The sequence below is a fragment of the Ruditapes philippinarum genome, unplaced genomic scaffold (assembly GCF_026571515.1).
Source record: "Ruditapes philippinarum isolate M1 unplaced genomic scaffold, ASM2657151v2 ctg10788_1_1_1_1, whole genome shotgun sequence".
Taxonomy (NCBI): domain Eukaryota; kingdom Metazoa; phylum Mollusca; class Bivalvia; order Venerida; family Veneridae; genus Ruditapes; species Ruditapes philippinarum.
In genome coordinates, this window is record NW_026863959.1 from 32,560 (window position 1) to 59,470 (window position 26,911).

General features: G+C 32.5%; 1 protein-coding gene and 1 long non-coding RNA gene across 2 annotated transcripts in view; both read right to left on the reverse strand.

The window, feature by feature from the left end:
* Positions 1-996: 996 nt before the first annotated feature.
* Positions 997-26,911, reverse strand: part of LOC132723945 (uncharacterized) — a 31,853-nt gene continuing 5,938 nt past the window's right edge. The window contains exons 2-13 of the mRNA XM_060708750.1: positions 26,355-26,430; positions 25,690-25,805; positions 24,868-25,098; positions 23,223-23,341; positions 21,301-21,332; positions 20,442-20,548; positions 19,771-19,917; positions 16,810-17,005; positions 15,041-15,070; positions 13,391-13,561; positions 6,994-7,012; positions 997-1,198 (exon numbers count right to left, since the gene is read on the reverse strand). Coding sequence (XP_060564733.1) covers positions 997-1,198; positions 6,994-7,012; positions 13,391-13,561; positions 15,041-15,070; positions 16,810-17,005; positions 19,771-19,917; positions 20,442-20,548; positions 21,301-21,332; positions 23,223-23,341; positions 24,868-25,098; positions 25,690-25,805; positions 26,355-26,400 — 1,416 coding nt within the window. The 5' untranslated portion in view covers positions 26,401-26,430. The remainder of the gene's footprint in view (positions 1,199-6,993; positions 7,013-13,390; positions 13,562-15,040; positions 15,071-16,809; positions 17,006-19,770; positions 19,918-20,441; positions 20,549-21,300; positions 21,333-23,222; positions 23,342-24,867; positions 25,099-25,689; positions 25,806-26,354; positions 26,431-26,911) is intronic.
* Positions 7,501-12,802, reverse strand: LOC132723946 (uncharacterized). Its single transcript, XR_009624818.1, has 4 exons — positions 12,442-12,802; positions 11,949-12,035; positions 11,306-11,382; positions 7,501-8,852 (listed from the first exon to the last, which is right to left on the reverse strand). It is a non-coding gene; the product is annotated as an uncharacterized LOC132723946 (long non-coding RNA).

Below are 26,911 nucleotides of genomic sequence, written 5' to 3' on the forward strand. Positions count from 1 at the left end.
TATCAGGCAGTGTCACTGAAATCAATGTAGATGTTATCAAATTACATATATTTTATTTATAAAGGCTTGTTTTTAAATCTATTTAAACAAGATCACTAAACATGAATCAAACTTCAACAAGAAATGTCAAAATGACACATACACCCCGTCCACTTTCAAAAAAAGATTATGTAAAGTTGATATTTATGAATCAGGAAACAAGGAACAGTTATTTTAGTAGATTTAATGCAATTTTAATTAAAGTAATTTCTAGTGCAAAATTTTGACAGGACTTTTAACATTCTTCAACTTTAACACCCCAGTTACACAGAGCTATCGGTGATTGATCGGTAGTTTTTTTAGCCAAATTATGGAGTAGACCGATGACATCGTATCTATCACCACGATATCACCTACATGGTCACCTGTCTTTCACCTATCACTCTATTGGGGAGATAAGTTTCGTCAGTGAAGATTACGTGGATTTAAACGACTTTAAATTCCCATATTTTACCTGCCGTCAGTAGACGGCGAACCATATATCACGAGATGTGCAAGCTCTTATCACCGGAATCCGCCGGATCCGGACAAAGATAACATAATCACACCCGGGCCATATCTGAACGGAAAGTGTTTAACAACAGTGATGACTAGCTATCAAACACCGATTAATCAGAGTTACGCCGATTAGCTCCGAATTTACAAACGATAAAAACAAAAGTATTTCAGCATTTAATCACACCCAGTTGCCCGGTTTGAGTTTTGCTTTTGTCACCGATGCCGTTTCTACACAGAAAACTAAATTAAAATCAACCATGACAACCGATCATAGCAGCTCGAGTAAATTATAAAATTACCATGACCGAAGTTGGGACCGACCGTCTGTGTAAACTGGCCCTAACGAATTTTGAAGTAGGGGGCCAGTTTCGTCACTTGACAATCGATGACATTCAGAAAAAGATCATGTAACGGTTCCGCTGTCTCGTTGGTTAGCATAGCTCTCATTTTTTCCGTGTGTCAGTGTGTAAAGAGTTTCCTAAGACTGCTTGTATCAACTTTAGCTTCACTGCACGTGCCTGTTGCATCCATTTCCTTGCATTCTTTGACAGTCCACAAATAGCTTGTTTCTTCCATAAAGGTGCACTGATCACAGACTACTTCATATTTAGCATTTCCTATAGGATTTCTTTCTTCCAAACAATTATACTTACTGCTGCAGCTGTAATATAGACAAATGATTTCCATGGTAATGCAAGACACTCCAAATAACCTTTCTCATTTGGAAATCTAATGATGTGTAATGCATCGCTGAGAAATTTTGAAAGTAAAATATGCATTTTGTTGTGAATAAAATGGTTGGTTTCAGTTTTTTTTTGGTTTTTATTTGTTTGGGTCGTCAGACCAAACAAATAATGGTAGCGAAATTTCAGAGTCTAATGTTCTTAAACGAAACGCCGAAAGTAGTCCACTTTTTTGAAGCGGTTACTTCCCTTTTGTATGTACACTAAAGCCGAAAAAGTTCAAGGGAGATCAACTGAAGATAAAGATGGTCAAAGACAGGCGCATCAAAATTTTCAAGCAATAGTAAATTCCCCGAATGGTCAAAGATTTCTAATTTGTTTTATTGTATTTTCTGAATCGAATAACTAAATACAAAGCGGGACATTCAACTCTGACACAGAAGTTACGATAAAACCTACAACAAGTAGTTCTCAAAACAGCTTAAACTATCGATTTAAAAGAAAGAATATTTTATTTTGTTGTTACAAGTATCCATCAAATGACAACGCAAATTTAAGTTAAACAATTAGCGTTGCTTTATAGAATTGCTCAACAAATCACAATCAAAATTAAGCGGATGAATAGTGATTTTTATCAAATGAAAATAAACTATTTTTAGCCATGTAGATTACCGAAATACTACACAAACCGAGTAGTGAATATATAAGATTCTACACGTCAGACTGTTTGGGCGAGAGGATTTTCGCTGAAATATTTACTTCAATTTTAAAACAACAGGTTTACCCTGAACAAAATGCCTCGAAAATTAATAAGGATATGCCAATGCAAGTTCAAATTTTAGAATGACTTGAATATTATTCAGACATTGTGTGTATAACTTCTCCGTGGTAACAGTGGTACGCGCGCTCGCCAGTTAGACTGCGATGGAGAGGTCGAGTTCGATATCCAAGTCGAGAAAATTTTTTTTTTTTTTCTGTTAAATTCTTTTAAGTGTTTTTGTTAACAAAACCCTTTTCCCATGAGCTCATATTGTGAAAAGAATGGCCGTTCAAACTGATAAGCCTCCTGTTACAAGTTCAAAAACTGCTCATGAAAACTAATATGAAAAATGCTTCAATACTAATCAACTTGGCAGGCACAAATGTTGACTGGACGCATTGCCTTTGTAAACGACATGGCTCAGTCTCAAATTTCCTGTCTACCATGGCAACGAGGGGACATCTCAAAATTGCCAAAAATCACTATTTTGCCTCGATTTTTTCCATCAAAATTTATTTCAAAGGGCTGCAACTTCTCAAGGGATTGAGATAGAGTCAAAGGCTTTTCAGCGTTATTTAAGTCCAAAATTTTCTTGGCAATGAGGGGGACTCTGCCTGTTTCACTATTTGAGGCCCAAAAAGGGGGGGGGGTCGAAAGTGCGTTGTTTCGCGTATATATGTGGTAAAGGGTTAAGGAAGTAGCCATGATTTACAAGGATAAAGTGTGGCTGTCGTAAAAAAAGTACATAAATGATTTTTTGATGCAACTTTAGTTTTGCAGAATTCCGTATGTGCCCTTACAAAAATGAATTATAATACATAAAAATAAAACTTATACAGGAAAATGCATACAGATATACAGTACGATTTAGATTGCAAAGATCAGAAAAATATCACAGAACTTTGCAGCCCTTTGATTCTTTATAAATATACATGCTTAAGCTTCAGGATTATTTACATCTGTGTTAAACAACAGTTAAAAGTCGTTACAAGCCCTAATTTAGAATAATATGGTTTTCTTCAGGCCGTTCACATATAAATTTAACCGTGGCTGAAGGGTTTTCGGGTGCTTGCTTAGGAAGCGAGAGGTCTGGAGTTTCAAATCCCAGTAAAAAGGTAACTCATTTTTTTTTAATTGTTAAAGTCAAATAAACATTGGATTGAATATCAGTGTTGCAATTAGTCTTATAGCCAATTTACTACAATTAAAACGCTGGAAAGCATTGGTGCCACTAAACATATAATCTCAAAACCTGCACCTTTCTTACATTCTGAGACCCAAACAAATTCAGCGCCTTCTGTGCTTTGATTTTTAAAGAAATACAGTTACATACACTGTTTCATAATAATATAAAGCTAAAAGGCAAATTACTGAAGGTTAGTCAAAGATTAAATTTTAAATATTGCAGGTTTTATTTAAAGATAAGATAAAAAAAAACCTTTAAACAAGAGGGCCATGATGGCCCCAGATCGCTCACCTGACCCATCCAACTCATCTGAACAATTACCTAGACAAGCATTCTGACCAAGTTTCATGAGTGTTAACAAGGATTATCCATATTTGAGCAGTGTGACCTAGTTTTTTACCCAGGTGACCCATATTCGATCTTGACCTAGAAATCATCAAAACAAACTTTCAGACGAATTTCCAGGATACTTGGATCAAAACAGTAGCCACTACAGTGTTAACAAGATTTTTCTATTTTTAGCTCCAGGGACCTAGTTTTTCATCCGATATGACCCATGTTCAAACTCATCTCAGCAATTACCTAGGCAAGCATCCTGACCAAATTTGATGATAATTGAGTCAAAAATGTGACCACCACTAGAGTGTTAACAAGGTTTTTCCATATTTGGGCAGTGTGACCTAGTTTTTCATCTGAGATGACCCATGTTCAAAATTGACCTAGAAATCATCAAAACAAACTTTTAGACCAATTTACAGGATATTTGAATCAAAACAAAAGCCACTAAAATGTTAATAAGATTTTTCTATTTTTAACTCAGGTGACCCAGTTTTTCATTCGAGATGACCTATGTTCGAAATTATTCGAGCAATGACCTAGACAAGCATCCTGATCAAGTTTGTCAAAAATGTGACCACTAGAATGTTAACAAGGTTTTTCAATATTTGGGCAGTGTGACCTAGTTTTTGACCCCAGGTGACCCATATTCAAACTTGACCTAGAAATCATCAAAACAAACTTTCAGACCAATCTAAAGGATATTTGGATCAAAACAGTAGCCACTAGAGTGTTAACAAGATTTTTCTATTTTTAGCTCCTATGACCTAGTTTTTCATCCGAGATGACCTATGTTCAAATTCATTCGAGCTATCACCTAGACAAGCATCCTGACCAAGTTTGATGATGATTGAGTCAAAAATGTGACCGCTAGAGTGTTAATAAGGTTTTTCTATTTTTAGCTCCGGTGACCTAGTTTTTCATCTGGGATGACCCATGTTCGAACTTATCCGAGCTATCACCTAGACAAGCATCCTGACCAAGTTTGATGATGATTGAGGCAAAAATGTGACTGCTAGAGTGTTAATAAGATTTTTCTATATTTAGCTCCGCTGACCTAATTTTTCATACAAGATGACCCATGTTCAAACTCATCCCAGCTATCAACTAGACAAGCATCCTGACAAAGTTTGATGATGATCGAGGCAAAAATGTGACCGCTAGAGTGTTAACGAACAAGTGTGGACGGACGATGGACATTCAACGATTCTAAAAGCTCACCCTGAGCAAGCTCAGGTGAGCTTAAAAGCCTGTAAAATTTCAAATTAACATATTAAATGGTATACTGCAACTATGATGCATGTAACATTTACAACAATTAGATAGATAATACCAAAAATATTTTTGGTTTAATTTCTTCGAGTTTATACTTTGAAACCTTGTTATTAGAAAGGGTAAGTAATAAATAACATAATTATACCACTAAAATCTAAAATGGATCAGTTATTATTCTTTAATTTGAATTATTCATGATGTTCACATATCTTAATTAATGCACTCTAAGCAATGCATGGCTATTTTTTTTTAACTTAATGAAAATTTCATCTCAGGTATGAATTTAAGCCATTTTACACTTTCAAGCACAAGTTTTTATTTCATAACAAATAACTTCAAATATAAAGGAGAAACAATAAAATTATAATAACTTTGAACATATAATAATTATAATATCAATACATGTAATTAAAACCTTGCAAAAATCAAAGTACTGAAGTACAAATAGACAGGCTGTGCTATTATCTATAAGTCTTATAGTATAAATAATCTAAAAGTTGCCTTAAGGGAATTAAAGAGAATGTAGAAAAATGGTCTAAGATTTGGGACTTTTGACTACCGGGTATCAGGGAATATAGATTTGGATAAGAACATACATTTTCAAGCTTATATCACTTGTTTACATTTTTAGTGTATACCTTAACTTCTACTGTAAAAACAAATGAATTGTCTCACAAACTTTTTATTCATAATATTGAGACTGTCTTTATTTCTTTCTCAGATTAAAATTACATACAGATATGGATGAAATCGAAATGAAAATGTGTTTGGAAAAATCTCAATTTGGTTCACTGTAACCCAACTTTCTCCATGTTCAAAAATTTTGTTATCTTACATTCTCCCCACAATTGTACAGCCTTTAATTTCTATAAAAGCATTCTTTGAAATTTATCAGTTTTAACAGACTTTGCATTTAACATTTACTGTTATTCATTTGTAATTGATAATTTTGGCAATTTTCATTTGCTGCACAAAATGAACAAGTCATATACCATATGAAAGTTGTTTTCTGTCTTATTTTTTAACATTCCCACATCTCTATACTTACATGTAAGACTTGTCCTTTATTTCAAAATTTAAATTGAGTAGCCAGCATTTAAGTCTGTTGATACTTAAACATTTATTTTATGCAATCACAAAACTATAAATCATAGAAAAAAAATTAAACAATGGAACAATCAACAAATGTGTTCATAGGACACTGATGCTCCAATTCCATTTGCTGTCACATTCAAATATCTGCCTATCTAGGCATATTTCTTAAAAGATTATCGTTATGTGCTTTAAATATGGGAACCAATTTTACTGAATAACTCCCACTACAGCCAGACTGGTTCTCACTTTCCAAATGCGGCGCATTTGAATATGGCAAAATTGGGAGCCAATTTTGAATTTCTTGAAAAATTTGTAAATGGAGTATAATTGGCAATAAATTTGATGTTTACTTTGCCTGTAGTGTTTTTTTTATATTGATGTTGAAGTTTAAAATTGACCATCTTTGTGGAGAATAATATCTTCTGTGTTGATGGACAAAGGATTATGTGAAAACATTGGAACTGGAATAAAAATACATGGTGATTTTGAGGGTAGATGTGCAGATTTTTTCCAGCGAACATTTTTATCTTTTGTATTATTATAGACTATGAAATTTTTTCCAAACGCCTTATATTAAGTGTTTTTTTTATATATGTTATAAGAACATGGCTCGGATTGACAAATATACATTTTTTTTGGAATTTAAATCTGTTTTGAGCTCCACACCCTAAATGAAAGTAAAATACTATATAATAATATTATTATAATAAACAAGTATCACAAATCTATAAGTGATGAAATTATTGTTCTTAATGAGACAAACATTTCTGCTTCACTGTGACCTAAACCTAATGACCGCAAAAATGATGACCTCAAAATCAATTGGGGTCATCTACTAGTCATGACCAACCTTCACAATAAATAAGGACCACTGAGGCCAAAGCTTTCTCAAGCATTTAGTAGCCAAGGTCAAGGCTACACTGACAGTGATCTTTACCATTGACCTTTTGACCTCAAAATCACTATGGTTTATCTACTAGTTTTGACTTATCCACAAAGTAATTGGTCAGACAAAAGAGAGGTAGCATACAGACAGACACATGGACAGACATATAGATCAACCCTTTTATAGTTAACACCCATTTTTTAAAGTGGATTGTATAAAAAGTTTTAAATATTACCTGATATACACTTTAAACACTAGACAAAAAACAAACAACAACAACATATTATCCATACATAATGTCAAAATATGTTCATACTTTTCAATGGTGACAGTAAATTGCAATGCGACAGATGTAGGTTAGATATTTTAATAAAGCTGCTTTTATCTACTAATGCAATGAAAAATACTTAAACTCAAAAGTCCTACAAAAAACAAAAGCTGTCTGAGAAGGGCCTTCCACTTTTTCACAGCTGGATTGTAATCTGCAGATTTTTTAAAAGAGATAGTTTGAACAAGAAATGTCAAACTCATATATATAATTACGCCCCTTCTCTCTTGATCTTTCAGACCAAACAATTAACATAATAATCAGAAAATAGGCGTGCAGCACTCATCAAAATGCATCAACATAATCAAGTTTCAGTTGAAGTTATAGTCCAATCATTCTAGCTCAAAATAGAGCCAAACCTCAAACAAATTGCAACAGAAAATATTTTGAGTGTTTTGAAACCCCATACCTATATTGTATAACATATCAAAAGTCTAGAAAAATCTAAATTGGAGAATGTTTTCAAAAATTGAGATCAAATATATGGGTATCATTGTATTTATTTTTTTTAATTTGAACTCAATGTATTACACACATACAACTTTCCAATCAGTTTTATATATAATATGCATAAAAATATAGCTTAATCTATCCCTATAGTAACATAAAGTAATCAAAAAGTTGTTTTTGTTTAAAGAAACTACTTTTACCTTTCTAAAATTTATTAATTAACTTAAGTGGGTGGGGTAATATTATATTTTTACATTGCTGTAGATCAATTTATTGAAAGCTCTATCTTATATGATATTAAACAGAAAATACATAATGGTTTACGTACATTTGAAATCAAGTTTCAACGTTTTATAAATTTAATTTACATTCCATCAATATTTAATGCATATATTGAAATATTTATATTAACATTGTACAGCTAGTGGGTGGGGTAATTTTATACAAAAAAAGAAACATTAAGGAAATCTATATTGTCTATGATAATAATATTGAGTTTTATATTAACTTGAATACTTTCAAGCACATCTGTTGTATTTTTTTCTGTTCTGAGTCATTATATAACATCATGACATTGGGTCAAAAGAGGTGACATTGACCTTTTGGAAGGTCAATTTCAAATATTTGATACATTTGAGCATAAAATTTAAAAAAAAAAAATAAAAAAAAAAATGCAAATTTTAATTTGTAAAATATCTTCGCTAAGCATAAGCACAAGAATGTCATGACTTTTACAAAGCGTCACTCGCTTCTGTAATTTCTGCTCGACCAATCTTTCACTTTTTATCACTAGATGGTAGCCCCTGAAATTCTTCTGGTATATCTTTTCCAGTTCTGAAATTAGAGGAGCATAAACATGTTTGATGGTAAAGAGCATCGGCTACAAGCAAGTCGTGAACCTGTTCTATCCTTGCTCTCACTATATCAGACAAACAGTGTCATTCCTCTGTATACATATATTCAAAATAGTAGGTTCTAGTGTCCTTACTGGCGAAACATCACACTTCCTTGTTTTACCCTTACTTATTACAGATTGACCACAATATAAACAATCTTTTTTGTATGAAAACTTATCAGTCATTGATCTCAATGGTGGCATCAGTGTTTTCTTTTTCTGTCTTAGTGTCTGTTTTAGTGTAATGTGGGTTACAGTACATCTTTCTACACTCAATGTGAATATATTATTCCGATTCAACTTTTAAACTGTCATTTTATTTCTCACTGGCAGCATTTATTCCCTTGCATTCCTTTTCGTTGCCTTTAACTGTTTTTGTATGATCATCAAACAGCCGTTAACAAATCCGACAGGAGTTCATCTTGAAAAAAAAAAAAACCCAAAAAAAACAATAACTGATATTGTAAGATTTATAAAATCTGTTTTTTTACAGTATATGGAGGTTGATCCAGAATTACCCAAAATTTGTTTATAATTCTGATAACTTTTTTATGTTTTCTTCATTAAATTTATAAATACGCAAAGATCGATGTTTCTTCCATTTAATTGCCAAATATAATTGATTATAAACATCCAGAACCGTCTCAGGCCGCCTTAAATAACCCTGGATACGCCACAGCAGCGCAACTCAAAGAACACGACATTCGTTGAAATTTATAAAACACCAAAGTGCCCGACACAAAAAGGGATCATGTCCAATCTTTGCCTGCTAAAATTTCACGTCGTTTGTATTATTGTGTAATTCATTAAGGCGTCGGAAAACGGCACTTTCATAAACATTTGTCAACTGTTTAGACAGCCTACCATAGAAACATCTAATATGATAAAGGAAATTCGACACAAGTATTTTGTTAGTCATGCATACAAAACTTTTTGAGGGGTAAAGAAGTTTTTTTACCAGACTGTTGGAGTAATTTTAGAGATAAATACATATCGTTTGCGGCATAGAAGAATTCGCGTAAAGTTAACGATCTCCGTCGCTGTGGCGATTGGAAAATACAAATATGCTGTCATATGCGGCCTTGCACAATTTCAATGCGATTTAAAAAAATTAATTCTAATTGACGATTATGTGCTGTTTTTCATACTTTATTTGTTTTCTTTTACATGCACTTTTTATCTAATTAAATTAAATGAATCATATATTTTATGCCTTCAACTTTAAGATGATCATGTGTATGAATCACAGCAATCAAAGCAATTAGCAGTTCAATAGTCATAGGTTTAGGTTGTTAGTACACTTACAGTGAATGGCATCGGGAGGATTCCCTATGTATAAGAACAATAGAACATCAACCTTTTTAGCATAATGTGACAAATCCTATGTTTGCTTATATGGTAGGCATACTGTGTTTAATTATCATATTCTTGTTTCCTTGTAAAGAGGATATATTACGCAGTAATAAAGTGTTTGTTATATGAACTTTGAAATTGAATTTATTGTTAAAATTACGGGTATTTCTGGATCATCCCTTGCATTCTTGTATTCTGGTTATTGGTAGCTGATTACGTATTGTTTCAGTTATCCCAGAACAGTACGTGTTACTATAAGATGTATTTTTCCTAAAAGGCTTTCCTTAAAATGTTTTAGGTGTATTTATTTGATCAAAGTTGCTGATATGACACACTTTTCTTGCATATCAGACTGGCGTTTCCGTTTGTATTACCCATGCCGGAAATTTCATCTGGCATAGGGGGTGCCAGATGAGTCGCGTGCTGTACAATGCACCGCTTAAGCCCCAGTCACATTAGAGCTTACGACCAGTGAAGACCAGTTCACGATCACCAGTGACCTCTGGTCGCGGACAATCTTTAAAACGTCTTACGACGGTCATCGGTGATCTTTGAAAGTCGCAGGCTATCTTATTTAGGTCCCACGACCAATTACAGTCGTAGAGAGGTTTTTGAGCTTGCACAAAAACCTCCTTGCGATCAAACAGGTCGCTAGTGATCTTATAAGGTCTTAGGCGTCTTAGGCTGTCGCACGATGGTCGTTCAGAAGTGCGACAATCTTACGACAGTCTTTACAAATTGCCACTAGTCACTGATAATCTTGAGTAGTCTTTAGTAATCGTGTGATGGTCGTACGACTAGTTGTAGGTGATTGCATGACAGGTCACGGGTAGTCGTAATGAATCCCTCACAATCTTGAGACCATCGTACTTTTGCTTATGACCTGTCGTGCGATTGTCAATGATGACTGGTTTTACGATAGTCGCAGAAGTAAATTTATACGTGCAAAAATGGTTTTGGTCGCAGACAATCGCTGATGATCGTCAGTTTTACAAGTCGCCGGTGGTCGCAAGTAATCTTAAACTCTAGTGTGACTGGGGTTTTAGGATGACGTAATTTTACCGTTATGAATGAAGTTGTAATTTCATACGCTGTTGTAGTTTCGGTTGTAATGGCATAAATTCCCATTGAAAATTAAGATAGAGAATTCAAAATATAATGTTATATCGTAAAATATGCAAGCGTCGTTACCGCCCAATGGACGGGTCACCTCGGGACAGATATTCCGATCCGAACCGCAACATATGACAGATATTATTATTATTTTCTAAGGTTTTAATCTAAAATTATAAATATAAAATACCTACTAGTTACAGTGTTTGGAAGTAACGTAAAGATAAAGTTTTAAAATGTCACCTTTCAATTTTAAGCATTTCTAATGCCCATCCGTGCATGCATTCAAAAATATTTGTACTGATATGTTACTATATGGAACTTATGACACACTTTAAAAGTTTGCTTATATGAAAAATATCATTAAAGTGATTTTGTGAAAGAAATGTCTCAACTATGCATCTTTACCTTTAACTCGTATACATCACAGTGTCCTGAGAACACATGATCGGGCATACCCATTGGCTCTGGTGTGTTAATGAAATCTGTAACATAGAAATTACTTCAAGTTTGAAAGGATTAGAATCTTATTTTCATATTTACGTGAAATAAGGTTCTATAGAATACACATATGTTTTTATTGTTACATGTATTTGCTTAAATTTTGATTTTAAAAGTGATAAAATTATACTATAGTCAACTTTGGTGTGCATTCCGATAGAAATACTAATATATCGCTGTGAATTAATCTTATACACGTAATGCACTTTTTCAAATTCGCGCAGGTGCTATTGTATGCATAAAAGATTTTCTTTTAAATTATGGATCAACTGTGCATGTTTACCTTGAACTCATACACGTCGCCAATCATGAACCATAACTAGAAATCACGTTTGTTTATTGATAATTTTTTCATGTCACCTTTTCATGTATAAATATCTTCTATGTCTATTAAAAACTGAAAATAATTTCAGATATATTGAATTATGCATACGACTCTATTTCCTCCATGTTTAATATTCACTTAAACTTACTAGTAAAAGATAATGTTTGATATTTGTGTTATATATGTAAAAATATTACAAATGTAAGCACAAGAAAGCAAACTTACTCATTTAGTGTACATATAGTTTACTGGATTTTTTTTTATTTTCAAAATCAAGCATACATCGATGAAGACTACCTCAAAGCGGTACCCCTGAAATAATAATAACATTACTGATTACATACATTATATATGTAAAACAATTTTAAAAAACTATTAAAAAATACAACAAAAAAAACCCAACTTTGAATTCAAATTTAACAATAAAACATGATTAAAGTATTCAGACTTTATTTAACGTAATTCGTCATAATTAACGTGATAATGGCGTTCCATAGTTTAAAATACTGTCGAAATTAACTTGTTATAAATACACATTTTTAGGCCGTTTTTGAATGTTTACTAAGACAGGAGTTAATCAGAGTTGTAATTTATATAAATTAAACTGTTTTCCATGAAAAGTATAATACAGATCACTTGAAACACCTGTTGACCTTCAACGGATAAAGAACTGGTAAAACAAGTAATAATCTTCAACAAATACTCATAATAAACTTACGACCCCACATTAATAATTCCTATTATGATCTGTCATATTTTAAGGAAAATATACCAACCCACTTTACAGTGTACTTTACTGACATTTATTTTGTTTACACTTATTTTGTTGTTGTTGTCGCCATTATGCAGTCGCTATTCTGAGTATCGAAGACGCTTTGTTCGCCTATGGAAGACCGTTGTCGTCAGAAAAAAATCACAAAAAATAACGCGATAAAAACCCGTTTTTTTTCAATGTTGCGCAACTTAGATTTTGCTAGACTTTTGATATGATTCATGTTATTCCATATACTTTCTATACCAGGTAAAATATTTTCTGTTGCAATTTGTTTGAGGTCGATTTACAGACTGACTGGACTATTACTGATCATTAACAAAATCTTTATGAAACAAGAACTGTTGTTTGAAACAGACAAATGACCCACAAGCAGGTCTCAATAAAAGAAGCATGACATTTGACAGACAACAAAGGCAATTGTAAATATGAAAGAGTGTTACATGAATAAAGAAACATTAACAAATACTTTCTTAATCCTCAAAGAGCCCAATTATTTCACCAAGTATCATTGCATTGTAATGAAACTTTTCAAGTTTTGAAGCAAGTGTGACCTTGGCCTTTGAGCTAAAGACCTAGTTCTTGCACACAGCACAATGTCTTGATATTCTACACATTTATAAACTGTTTGTAGGGCAGATATATCCCTGCCATGTGATGTATTTACCATTATATAAGAACAACCCTAGACCTGGGTGCTGCTCATGACACACCCTCTAGCCCCATGTAAACACATGGGCCACATTTTTTACCATACATCAAGAACTTTAAAAGTTATAACAATATACTTTTGTTAGTATTGAAGTTAATGACCAAAAACAAATTGGTCAATTAATAAGCTGTTTTTTGTTTTTTTTTAAAGAAAGTTTTCAAGCAACAAACTTCATAAATTTACCTCCACATTCTGGCTTAGTTCCTGACCATTCTGCTGTATCAGTGCAAGTTTGAGACAAGTCACCACTGTGAACAATATAACCAATGTTACAAGTGTAGGTCAATGTATCACCAACTTTAGTTCCAGTATAGGACATCGTAGCATATGAAATGTCTTCAGGTTTTGGGCATGCTGTGAATAGAAAAGTATAATATAAACCTTTGATGTGCAAATAAATCAAAATAATAAAGCAATTTATAGGAAAAGTGAATATTGATAATGTATAGTAAACTAAATTTCTACACATATTAAATTCACAGGACAATTTTATTGGCCTATAGTTATGTTGAAGGTTGAAATGATCATCACTTTTCAATGAATTGACAATAGAGCCATGGTGACCCTGGATCACTCACTTAAGATTCATTCCTAGAAAACATCATAATTCTTAAATGCAAAAGTAAGAAATTATATCAAAATGGACGTGTCTTTTTATAACCCCAGCTGCATACTTTATAAAATAATTATTATTATATTTGTAAAAATCTGCTGGGAAATGTTATATATGCCAGATATCTTAGTTCTTCACACAAAGATATTTAAATTGTTTGTTTTTTTCTGTTAAGTAATACAACGTCTATAAAAACAAGCAAAGTTGAATTGATATCCTGCACTGAAAGATACATGTATTATGTACCTTAGAGGATAAATATTATATTCTAAAGTAGAGTTTCTGTTCCTAAGCATGGTATCACTATTTTATGACATTTTAATGTAAATACCTAAAACACTTCAAGATTTATGGCCCCCTGAAAATTCAATAGGAACTAGAAATGTAGCCATAGGTCACTTTTACCTCCAAGAAAAACCCTGAAAACCGGACCCTGTCTGCATGTGACCAAAAGTCTGGTTTTCAGAGGATTCTGGTTTTTAAAAGTTTTTTTTACAATTTAGTGATCATTATGATGTGTTTGAACAATGACTTTGTTTAAATCCTTTTGTATTTTCTTTTCAACCCCTTTGTTTAAGTCAAATTTTGATTTCTTTTGCAATTAATGTCTAGTGTAATTTTATTATGCAAATTCATAAATATAATTCAGAAAATTAGAAATTAAAACAACATGAAATATAACTTTTTAATTGGCTTTTGAAATATGTAATCAAAATTATTATTTTATTGTTGCATAAAATTAGTGCCCAAATAAAGATAACTTCAAGATCAAATTTTATAAAACTTTTGTAGACAGTCTCATTTACACATATATACTCAATGGAAATTTTGGTTTAAATTCACCCAGTGGTTTACAAGGAGTTGTTGTTGTTGAGAAATTATATATGGGATGAATGATGGACACACTGCCATCACAAAAGTTCACCTCTGAGCACTTGTGCTAAGGTGAGTTAAAATTGGCTATATAGTTAGGCTTACATATAGTTGTGGCTGCTCAGCACTTTTTTAAACCGAGAAACTTGAACAAAATTTCTAGTTAAGGACACATAAATAAGGAACAAAGATGTCTCTGGATTCCATCATTTTGTCTGTCTACAGATGGAATAGCATGATAGCAAGACAGTGTGTCAATGGAAAGGACAGACAAGTCACATAAGGTGGCATAAAAATTTGAAAAAAAAAAACAAAAAACCATTAACAATCTTGAGTAAATCACAAACCTCCATTTTCCGATTGAATATCACACAAACCTGAAAAAAATAACACAAATTTGTCTTATATTTAACAAGAGTGTCATGATTTAACATTACACATTAAATTATATTTAGGAATTGTTGTAGAATGATGCATGGTTCAAGTTCAAATGCGCAAGAATATAACAAAGGCTGATAGGCCAGAGTAATTATTTACAATGCATTTGAATGATAAACAATGCATAATTATATTACAATGAAAGAAAAATTAATATCTATTTGATAATTTCCATTTTAACATGCTAATAAAAAAGAGAATTGAGAATTGATAAAAATAATGCTACATTGAGCATCAAAGTAATTTTTCTTGGCATCAATTGTTTTATTGATGTCATATTTGACATCATATGGCATGTAAGCATTCGTTTTTGTGTTGTGCATTATTACACAATACATGTATATCCTCAGCAGAAAAAACAAATGCTTACACGCCATGCATAAATTGTGTAATAATGCACGTGACAGCCTTATCTGTTTAATAGGGGAATAGTGTGAAGTGTGTTAGAATATATATTACATATACCTATCATAAAGCAGATTAATTATATCAATCAGTCACCTTATATTCAATGCCTTAAAGTAAAATAAAGAGGAGTTAACTAAGCAATGCCACTCATTAAATTTCTTAGCTTTAAAAAAAAACACCTAGAAGTTTCTTTCTAAATAGGTCAATTTGAAATCAAAAGAACCCGAGAGCAGGCCAATTTTGACCCCATGTTAATAATTTGAAGAAACTAACTACTCCAGGTCTTCACAATGCTACAAATCAAAGATCTTTGAACAATGACTTGCAAATAAAAGAGACCATTTTCTACAGTTTTTCTTGTAAAGCTCTATGTAAAAATCAAGTGAACCTTTGTAAAAATAAAATGAATTGCACAAACTAATAGCTGAGGTCCACTTTATAATGCTAAACACTCAATATCTTTGCTTTAGGCATATGGGTTTGGAAGAAGAAGATTATTACATGCTTTCCTATATGAGACTATTCTTAATGATTATGAAATGACAGCCTGGCAAGGTCAATTTTGACCCAGGCATGACTTGAACAAACATGCTAGTTTCATTTAAAAATGATACACATTAAATTTATAAGCTCTAGACCATGCGCTTTTAAGAAGAAGATTTTGAAAGACTTTGCTATGAAAATCTATTTAGCTTCTTTGACCCAAGTATGAAACCATTTATAAACAGTTCATAAGTAGAGCTTTATGCTTGTAGTTAAAGGAAAAGCAAAAAAGAAATGAAAAAAAATTAATATCAGAAAAAGTACACAATAAATAGTAAATTTACAAATTATCTGTGTTCAAACAATAATATTAAAAGTTTTATAACAATATGTAAAACACTAAATAACCAAATTCTACAAAGCATTGGCGACACTGTCAGGTTTGTGTTATTGGCTGCATAAAAACAAAATAACAAAAATTTTGCTTTAAAACTTGAATTTCTCGGTTACAAGGTTATTTTTAACAGAAAAACTTTATGGTATCTTTTTTTTAAAATACATATATAAATATTGATATAAAACAGGCATCAAAATAACTTTTCCTGGGTATTCCTTTAAATGTTGACCCCTGAACCTAATGTAATCCTCTGTTAAAGCCTTAATGTTAGTCACAAAATTTAGTCGCAACACAAGATAATAATTAATTCACCATACAAACTCAAATGGACAAGCTCTTTAAATAAAAAAGAGAAGAGAATGGTAGAAAAAAAAAGAATTAATTAATTACCAATATCAAACCTCCATGTTCCAATAGAGCCCTCACCATTTCCGAATGACAAGTAGTTGATATTATAATTACCGGTAATTCCATCAAGTTTTAATATTTGCTCATTAAATGGTAGCCAACTTTTACCAACACGAACCTCTCTTCCATAAAAGCTTATCCAAAAGAATCGAAACTCTTCTGATGACAAAATATCTCCCTATACCAAATTTAAAACAAAATATAAACAAAAAATTTTCATATTTTTGAGATTATTTACAAAAAATAAATTCTAAAAAAATATCTTTTATAATTTTTAAATATCTTGATAACTGCAAACTTTATGTCAGTGGTTTTTTTCTGCATTCAAATAATAAAGACCAAAATTATGTTTTTAATTATATTATTTCAATAAACAAATTTTTTGAAAATTCCATATTTAATCATCAAAATTTTAGCATGTATGACCATTTATATATGTTCATGTATATGTATTATCATCTGGGAAAAAAATGAATGTCTATGTTGAAACGAACAATCCTTTTTGCTTAAATTTCAGGATCCCTATTTTAAGAGCATACAGTTCATGAAAGTCACTGCATATTAGAAGTTCATACAATAAGTCTCACAGATTTCATACAAGTATGTTCAATTCTATTATCATGAAATTCATATACTTGACTAGAAAAATATAGTGTAAGTATATATGATAATTTTACATGTTGATTTCTTATTATTTTAGTAACTTAATAACCATAGTGTATCAATTCTCAGTTATCATGTTTTTAAGTAACCCCCCCACCCCCACTCCGGTAATCCTTGATTACATTTACCTACTAAATATTCGGTTTTGTACTGACTTAACCCTTTAAGGCCCATTTTCAGCAAGAAATGGCTTTATTTTTAATTCCCAAAAGCTTTTTGTTTTCATCGTCCCTTTTATTTTTTTCAAAATATTTACTCATTGGCAAATATCGCAACCATCTGTTGCTTCTGGGCCTTTTTTGACAATGAGTACAGATATAGTAATTAAGCAGGCCTAGACATTAACTTTTGAATCAGGTTGTCCTGTCGGGCAAGTAGTTTTTAAAACTACTTGCCCGTGACCTAAGACTTACTTGTCCTGACCTAAAAATGGTAAAAATGTATAAATCAGAAAAACAAACAAGCTCATAAATATTTTTTGTATTTAGTAGTTTTTCTAAAACATCGGTTCATCTGTTTATTCAATGTGAATATACTACGGTCATGTACATTTGTTGATATAGGAAACGGAAGGAAAAATATGAGCATGCGCCGCGGTAAGGAAATTCCCCGTTCAATCATCAAGTCAACAGCCGTAAACGAGTCTTCGTTTACTAAGTTCATAATGTTGTTATATTAGATTAAACAATAAATCATTTTTAATGCAAAAACTTTATTTAACAATTATATTTAAAGATCAATATGATTATCTACATATTTTCAATGATATCTTTACATGCAAACATCAAAATTTAAACAACAGCATAACCCGGGAATTACCTTGTACAAAATTAGATATAGTCTATTATTAGAACAGAGAATTACCTTACCGCGGCGCATGCTCATATTTTTGCTTCCGTTTCCTATATCAACAAATGTACATGACCGTAGTATATTCACATTATTGATAATAATTCATGGTGTATTTTTGTTTTAAAGATGTTTATAAATGAAAAGATGTTATTTCTATTCATTTTGTACATGCATTTTGTCAATGATGCTTTTTATTTTCACTTGCCCTGTCGGACAAGTGCTTTTCAAAATAACTTGCCCGGACCAAACTTTTAGTTGTCCCGGGCAGTCGGACAACCGTTAATGTCGAGCCCTGTTAAGTATTTTGTATGGAATTCAAATTACTTCTTTGTTTACATTTTACTGCTTTTAAGACAAATAATATCACATTCAACGTTGTTTCTTCAAATGATATGCATTTAACATGCTGTAAAACCATTATTTAAACATAACATAACTCATGTTAGCCGTTTCTGATATCTTCAGGGTTTCTATTTAAGCACATTTCCTGCGTCCTTGACACAAAAATAGTAACCAGGTTACTTTAAACCTAGGACCCTCAATTACTCTAAGTCTGCGTCCAAGGGGACGCAAATTAAATTTTCCTCCGTAAATGTCTTTTGGAAATTCCTTCCCCTTCTTTAAAGGAAATGACATAATTTGGTAGACGGGTTCTAATATTAAATACAGCAGTTATCTTTCTTTCAATTAATTACAATTTAATACGGAATAAAACGTCGCAAACTAGAATTTAGTCGACCTTAAAAAAGAGTCCCAGTCTATGCGTTGCTATGCAAATAAATCATAAAACATGTCGGCTGCTCCCCCAAAGAAATCACATAGTTTTAATGAAAAGTGGGTAAGTACTTACCCGTGGCTCATCCAAAACGAGAAGACCACGGGTATGAAATGCAACCATTGCGTCTCAAACAAAAAATGTAATCCATTTGCCTCGGAAAATGGATGTTTGAACTTCCAGAATAGTTCAAGAGTCTATAGATTTATTTAACAAGATCAATGGAAATGCATATGTAGTTGAACAATGTATATAAATGTAAAGAATTAAACCGAGACAATATATACAAGTAATACCTTACTTTAAAGTAATAAATGATAAGGACCCTCATATTTTTCTCTGGGACCCTCATATTTTAGAAGCACAAGTCCCTGGGACTCTTAAATAAAAACTCCTAGTAGAAACCCTGTATCTTTAAGGAAAGATTTATACGACTCTGAGGCATAATGTACCTTTAACATGCTGAATTTCTTAATTTGTCCAGCTAACGGCACTATTCTGAAAAAATAGTACATCAAGATGAAGATTAAAGTCAGTTAACTAACAGTATATAGCCTGGACAGACAGCAGTATGGAATGGCTCCATACTGGTGACAAAGGCTAATCATTTTTGGTTTCGTTACACATTAAAACGTAGTGAGCAAATTGCATACTGTTGAAGTATCTTCATTCTTTTTTCTGGCATTATTCTTTTCCACTATACGTGATGTCTGACTTTGATCTTCAAGAACTATTTCCACTGCTTTGGAATTTCTATCTATTTCTTTCTCATGAAGGCGTATAAAGGCATTTGATTCGCTCTGCAAGAAAGAAAAATTTAATGCTATATTCCAATTGAGATTATCTTCACAGAATAGACCCAGGAGTATGAATAAAAATCATTTTGTATTTATTGTATAAAACATGTTCCTGAATCACACCCTTTAGTTTATTCCAGGAAACTGCCCCAATTGATGGGTGGCTTTTTCATAAAAATATGTATCTTAAACATGTGTGCCAGGTTTGTTTGTTTTTTGTTTTTTTGTAACATTGACACAGTATAGGTCATATCGCAACATTCAAGCTTTACTGGTGGAGGAAGGCCTCAGGTGCCCTTCCGTGCATTATTTCAGGCACGAACGGGCACCTGAGTAGAACCACCGACGTTCCGTAAGCTAGCTGGATAGCTTCCTCACATGAAAGAATCCAAAGTCCCTGTTGGGATTCGAACCCACAGCGGTTAGGGGCAAGTGGTTTGAAGTCAACGACCTTAACCACTCGGCCACGGACGCCCCTAAGGGTGTTAATCACTAAACTATATACCTGTATAACAATAAGACCTTACCTTTATTTGAAACACAACTGGAAGATTCACATTAAGCCGATTGTCCTCTGAATATACATCATCTTTATTTGTGCCTCCATTTATGGTATACTCTTTCCTTGATGTTGCTGTAATAAATATAACGCAAATATTTTGACTGCACATTGTATGCAGAGTTGCCAATATTATAATGGTCCTCAAATTATAAATATGTACATGTGCCAACATATTCTACATTTGATGGTTTAATTGACTATTTTATCATCAAGTACATTCAGCCATCAGATTTTAGTTATGACTCAGAAGTACAAATGTCTACCAAACTTGTTAGAAGTAAAAAAAAGTTCTGTTGTTTATTCTGTCCAGTTTTTTTTTTACCTTAACTTATCTAGACATGGTCTTCCACATCTTTAAATTAATAATTTAAATGAAGAAATAAAAATTTTAATCTCATTTATCGATTTACCACCTATAATTTAGTATTTCCTGTTTCATTTTATCTAATATGTAAATTTTTGATGTACTGGCAAGAAATATGCTATGAAGGGATTGTAAATATAAACATGCATTTCTTGTTCTGACAATATACATAATGTATCACATTAATGATGCTGTAGTTGTATATATTGTGTATAATGTTTTTGTTAGAGGCCGACATGGAAGATCGGGAAACCAAATGTGTACCTTTGATAAATAAAGCCCTGATTTATTTAGAAATGTGTCCATTGGACACAAAAGCACTAGTAGCAAAATGGACTTCGAAGTTGGCCAAATTGATATTTAGCATAAAATTTAAAATGGGATAAAAAAAAGCCCTAGTCACCTTTGACAATGTCTTTCTTTGATAATATTATTATTCACGGAAGAAAAATACATTTACCTTTATATGAAGCCATGAAGCCATCACATTTTCTGAAATATATTAATCAACTTTTGTAAATCAATCTTAATATTCTATAACAAGAGCCTAGGCGGAGCATTACATGCCCAAAAGTGATTTTTTTTTAAAGTGAAAGATGAAGCATTTGTAAGACATGGGAATTAAATAGAGTATTACCTCCTTCAAATAACAATCCTCCTATGAAGTTTGAATATTGTGGGCCAAATGGAACTTAAGTTATGTTCCGGAAACTGTTTTCAGTTTTAAGGTAAAAGACCTTTGACCTTGTGACCCCAAAATCAATAGGGGTCTTCTACCCAATATGGACAATCATCCTATGAATTTTGAATATTGTAGGCCAAATGGAACTTAAGTTATGCCCGGAAACTGTTTTCAGTTTAAAGGTAATAGTGACCTTGACCTTTGACCTTATGACCCCAAAATCAATAGAGGTCTTCTACCCAATATGGACAATTATCCTATGAAGTTTGAACACTGTGGGCCAAATGAAACTCCAGTTATGCTCCAGAAACTGTTTTCAGTTTTAAGGTAATAGTGATCTTGACCTTTGACCTTGTGACCCAAAAATCAATAGGGGTCTTTTACCCAATATGGACAATCATCCTATGAAGTTTGAATATTGTAGGCCAAATGGAACTTAAGTTATGCCCCGGAAACTGTTTTCAGTTTAAAGGTAATAGTGACCTTGACCTTTGACCTTGTGACCCCAAAATCAAAAGGGGTCTTCTACCCAATATGGACAATCATCCTATGAAGTTTGAACACTGTGGGCCAAATGGAACTTAAGTTATGCTCCAGAAACTGTTTTCAGTTTTAAGGTAATAGTGACCTTGACCTTTGACCTTGTGACCCAAAAATCAATAGGGGTCTTCTACCCAATATGGACAATCATCCTATGAAGTTTGAATATTGTGGGCCAAATGGAACTTAAGTTATGCTCCAGAAACCAAATTGCTAATGGACGGACGGAAGTTAAGGACGGACGCCAGGGGTTATAACATAATATGCCCGAAATTCTTTCGGTCATATAAAATAAAATCATACTGATAATTATCTATATCTATATATAGATATGTCACATTGAATCATGTATCTCACATTTATGAACAACATCCATAAATAATTGTTTTGTGGTTTGATACTTAATACAGTCAACTATCGTTATCTCGACATCGCTATTCTCGTTATCTCTATGAAATTTTGAAAGTCCAGATTTTCTTCCTTCTTTATCTATACTGGATATATTTGTTTATCTCAATATTTTTACTTAGATATTTTCAGTATCTCGAAGTGCAATTTTAGCCCCAACAGTTATTTTCACACTAATTATCCTTTGTTTATCTCGACTAATAATCATTTCTTTGTTCCCTGCAGACATGTGAAAAACACAAACCTAAAACGATAATCGCTCAAAATCGCTTCCATAATGATGATAACGTTTGTAACAAATCGAGCTGTTTTTTTTTATCAAAGTTAATTAAATTAGCATGTTGATTGACTTTTGTTCAAAATTAGTAAATTTTTTGTTTTTTATAAAATATTCTAACACTATTTGATTCATCATGACATTAAACGTAATGAAATAGTAACAATATGGAAACATTATCATTGCAATATTTTTTCACAACATTACAAAAATCAAACAAAGGTCAAACAATCTCGAGAAGTGCCCAATAATTAACCGGGGAGGATATCTGTATCTACCACGCTGAAAACAATGATTCCGCTAAAGTGGTGTATTACTGAGTAAACCTCACTATGGGTATTTACCACTGACCTCCATATAAATTTCCGCTGGTGATAGAATTTGACCGCCAAGTTTTAAACCAGTAAAATCCTTATACAGCCAGACAAAGATATCACAGAAATTAAAAAAATTTAGTATGAAAGAAATAACTTACTTAAGTTCCCAAATGTTTGTCTCTACACCAGCTAGATCCCTGAAGTTGGTGTGTACATTACGACATGGATCTTCAGCGTAATTTTCACTCGAACTTCCACATCCAACAATAAGATAACCCTACATACAAATATTACCAATGTATTACAATATATTGTATCATAGTTTGGGGACCTTTCTGTTGAAAATGTGACAGAGTTAAATCGTATACATATACATGCACAGTGCGTTAACTGGAGTGCAGGTATTAGTTACCCGCACTCCAGAGCAAGCCCATTGATTGGTTCATTTTGTCCGGGGTTTACATATTGTGACGACAGAGAAAGGGATAGCAATGGAAATATCATATTCAGATGCTCGTTTATTGGTTACTTTTTTGTGGGGTTTCATATTGTGGCATTAGGGAACGTGTTTTTATGTTTGACTTTAATATAAAAGAGAAAGAACATCAAACCACTCGGCAATCTGATTTACACTTAGGGGCTACGCCCCCTCGTACAAATCAGATAGCCTTGTGTTTCGATGCTCTTTCTATTACTAATACTGTATGCAAAATGTATATTTACGTAAGGTATAATTTAATTACGTCATACACTCCTCAGTTGTCAAATGAGATGGGCACACATGATTAGAGGTGACAAATCAGTGCATAGCAAAAAAATTTTGAGGTCGGATGTGATTTGACACTGTATGGTGATAAATTATTGCAGTTAACAATTTTTGTGAGAAAAACAACATAATATATTTCTTTCGTTAAATATTCATTTCTATAAACTTTTGCATTCAAATTTTGTCATTTTCTTTCATTTTTGGCAACAAAGTATCTGCCATTCCAGACATATAACACATGCAATGTTCAATCTAGAGGGCGCCATTGACCCTAGGCCTATGAAAAGACTGCCGGCGCAAAATAAATTCAACTGTGGGCCAGACTGGCGGACTCACATAGAAAATGCCCTATTTATAAATGTTAAAGTTTGCGGACAGCAATGGCAACATGCCAGACAACAGCAACACCAACATGACTATAACACATGACCATTTAATAACTCTTTGTTTTCTTTTCCTTCCAAAAAAGCTGAGCTAAAAATGTCAGGTAGAACCCATCATGGAGCATCCACATACAGCGATTTTTTTAAACTTTTTTCACAGCCCAAAAAAATCACTGACATAATTATTAAGTTTCAATTATATAGCTAATTTAGTAATGTATTTCATGACCACAAACGAAAACTTAACCAAAATGGATGCAAAAGAGTTGATCATGACAACTTCAACAGTATTCCCCTTTTTCTTCAAGAAATGGGAGGTTAAAGCTGTACGACTACAGCTCTATGAAACTTTGTAATCCCATGAGAAATGAACGAGTTGCACACTAGCAGATTTATTACAGTACCCAATCACCAGTCACCAGTCAATGGTAAGTTCATATATGAGCTAAAAATAGGATAAGATACAAATTAATATGGTTAAATGAAAAAGTCTAACATAGAAGCTTATTATACACAGTAAATGCAAAATTGATCTTGATTTAAGTCTTGTCAAGTCCAAAAGAATGGCTTCATCAATCCCAGATCCTTAGTAAATTACTTACAACACATGTATTAATGTTTGAATAATTTTAGTTCTTTTGTTTCTGTACTTACCACGATTTTAAACTCATCTTGCGTCAGTTGCAGTGAAACAGCAACAGCATATATAGACACATCAGATTCTAATAGCTTGGACCATGTCATTGGAGATGTATCAGAATTGATTATTTTGTGGTTGTTGTCAAGATTTATCTTATAATCACTATCCTTCTCCATTTTATAGAATGTCCCAGTAACTTCTGATATTTTACCACTATCAACACTGCCACATTCTGCATCTTCAATCTGAAATATCATGATATATTATATTGAATGTAATACATGTATCATGTCCCATCCAAAATGTAAATCAACTTTTGCCTGGTAAGGGTATGAAATAACAAAAGGATGATCAATCAGAATGATAAATGCAAATTTTTGTAAACTTAGAAAAAGTTACCATAAAGATTTTTTTCAAAATTACTATACATTATATGTACAAGTGTGACATTCAAATTGAGCTTATCTGGCCTTGCATGTGTAATATAATTCTGCATAGTTATTTTAAATCCATCCTTAAACGATAGAATTGTTGAACGTACATAAACATCAATGCACTTTCATGAAAAATTTACTTTTCTAGTCCAAGTGTGGCTTTGACCTCTGTGCTTGAGCACAACACAACATCTCAATGTGCTTCACATTTATGTAAATAATTTAAATCTATCTATAAAAACAAACACAAGGTGTGGATGTACAGCCAAACACCAGACAGACACTGTAAATATTATAAACCTCCCCTGTTTTTCTTTGGATTAGAGGTCATAATATTAAACTAAATAGTGAAAAGAACAAAAAACTATTATATGCATAGGATAAAAACAAATGACAGTTCACCTGTACAGAAATATCCACTGCATCTGCATTGAAATCAACTCTGCATGGGTTTGTTGGTGTGTCTGACATACCAGATACTTTAAACAATGGTCTCTGGTATCCATAGCATGCTGCAACTAAAACAAGAATGATTATTATAATAAAAATCTGTTTATGACATTAAGCTACTGACCCATACACAGTAGTTTGTGATTTCAACTTGAATCAATTGGGTCTCACTTGAAAGACACCTTTGTTAAACCAATTTAGTTAATTGCGAACTTGCAAAATGGGATAAAATACATGAACAACAACACAAATTACAATATTCTTTGGACCAAACTATTATTAACTTAATAAGGATCAAATTTAGGATCAAGATCAGTTGGCTGGTGGCACCATTGGTTAACAATTGGTTCATATGGTTTTTCTCTTGCCAATTACAAAAATGGTACGATAAAATCTTTTTAGAGTAGATTTTCAACTAATTGTACCAACGATGATTCATGTTAGCAATGGTAATACCATATTTTTATTACTGGTACCACTCATAATATTCTGAAAACACCAACTTACTAAGTAATGTTTATTCAATATAAACAATCTAAAATACTGCAATTGTATTCAACTTATATAACAGAATAAATCAACATTTCAAGATGAAAATGATTTGCATAGTTACAAACCTAAGGTAATCAAATAGAACAGCTCATGTATTTTACAATGCGACATAGCCCTTTTTTAAACCTGTTGTCTTCAGACCTGAAAGGAAACAAAAGAATGTGTCTGGCGTATACTGGCGCCTCAACTTCAATTAACAGTTGCAAATTAACATACTTATTTTGAGAGTCAAGTGCTCAGTGATTTTTCATGTTTTACAACAGAGGCATATAAATGGCCTCTTCGCCACAGACATATAATAGGGGTCATTTTATAATAGTCTTGACCAACATTCACATTAAATCTATTTGGACAAACATTTTATGGTCAAATCAATTATGAATATCTCAGTGGCTTGACCTTTGATGAACTTATCTCAAAATTAAAGTCATGATCAACACCATTGAAATCTTAAGACTGTAGCCTTCAAAGGTCAAAGCCATAGCTAGGTTCTCATTTGACTTTGCGCTCATTCTCAATAAAAACACAGCATTTGATGTTCCAGTGGGAAGCTCTAATACGAAGTTTTTCTTGAGGTCAAAATGTCGTAGTGCAAAATGATTAATAAAAAAAACCCCGAAGA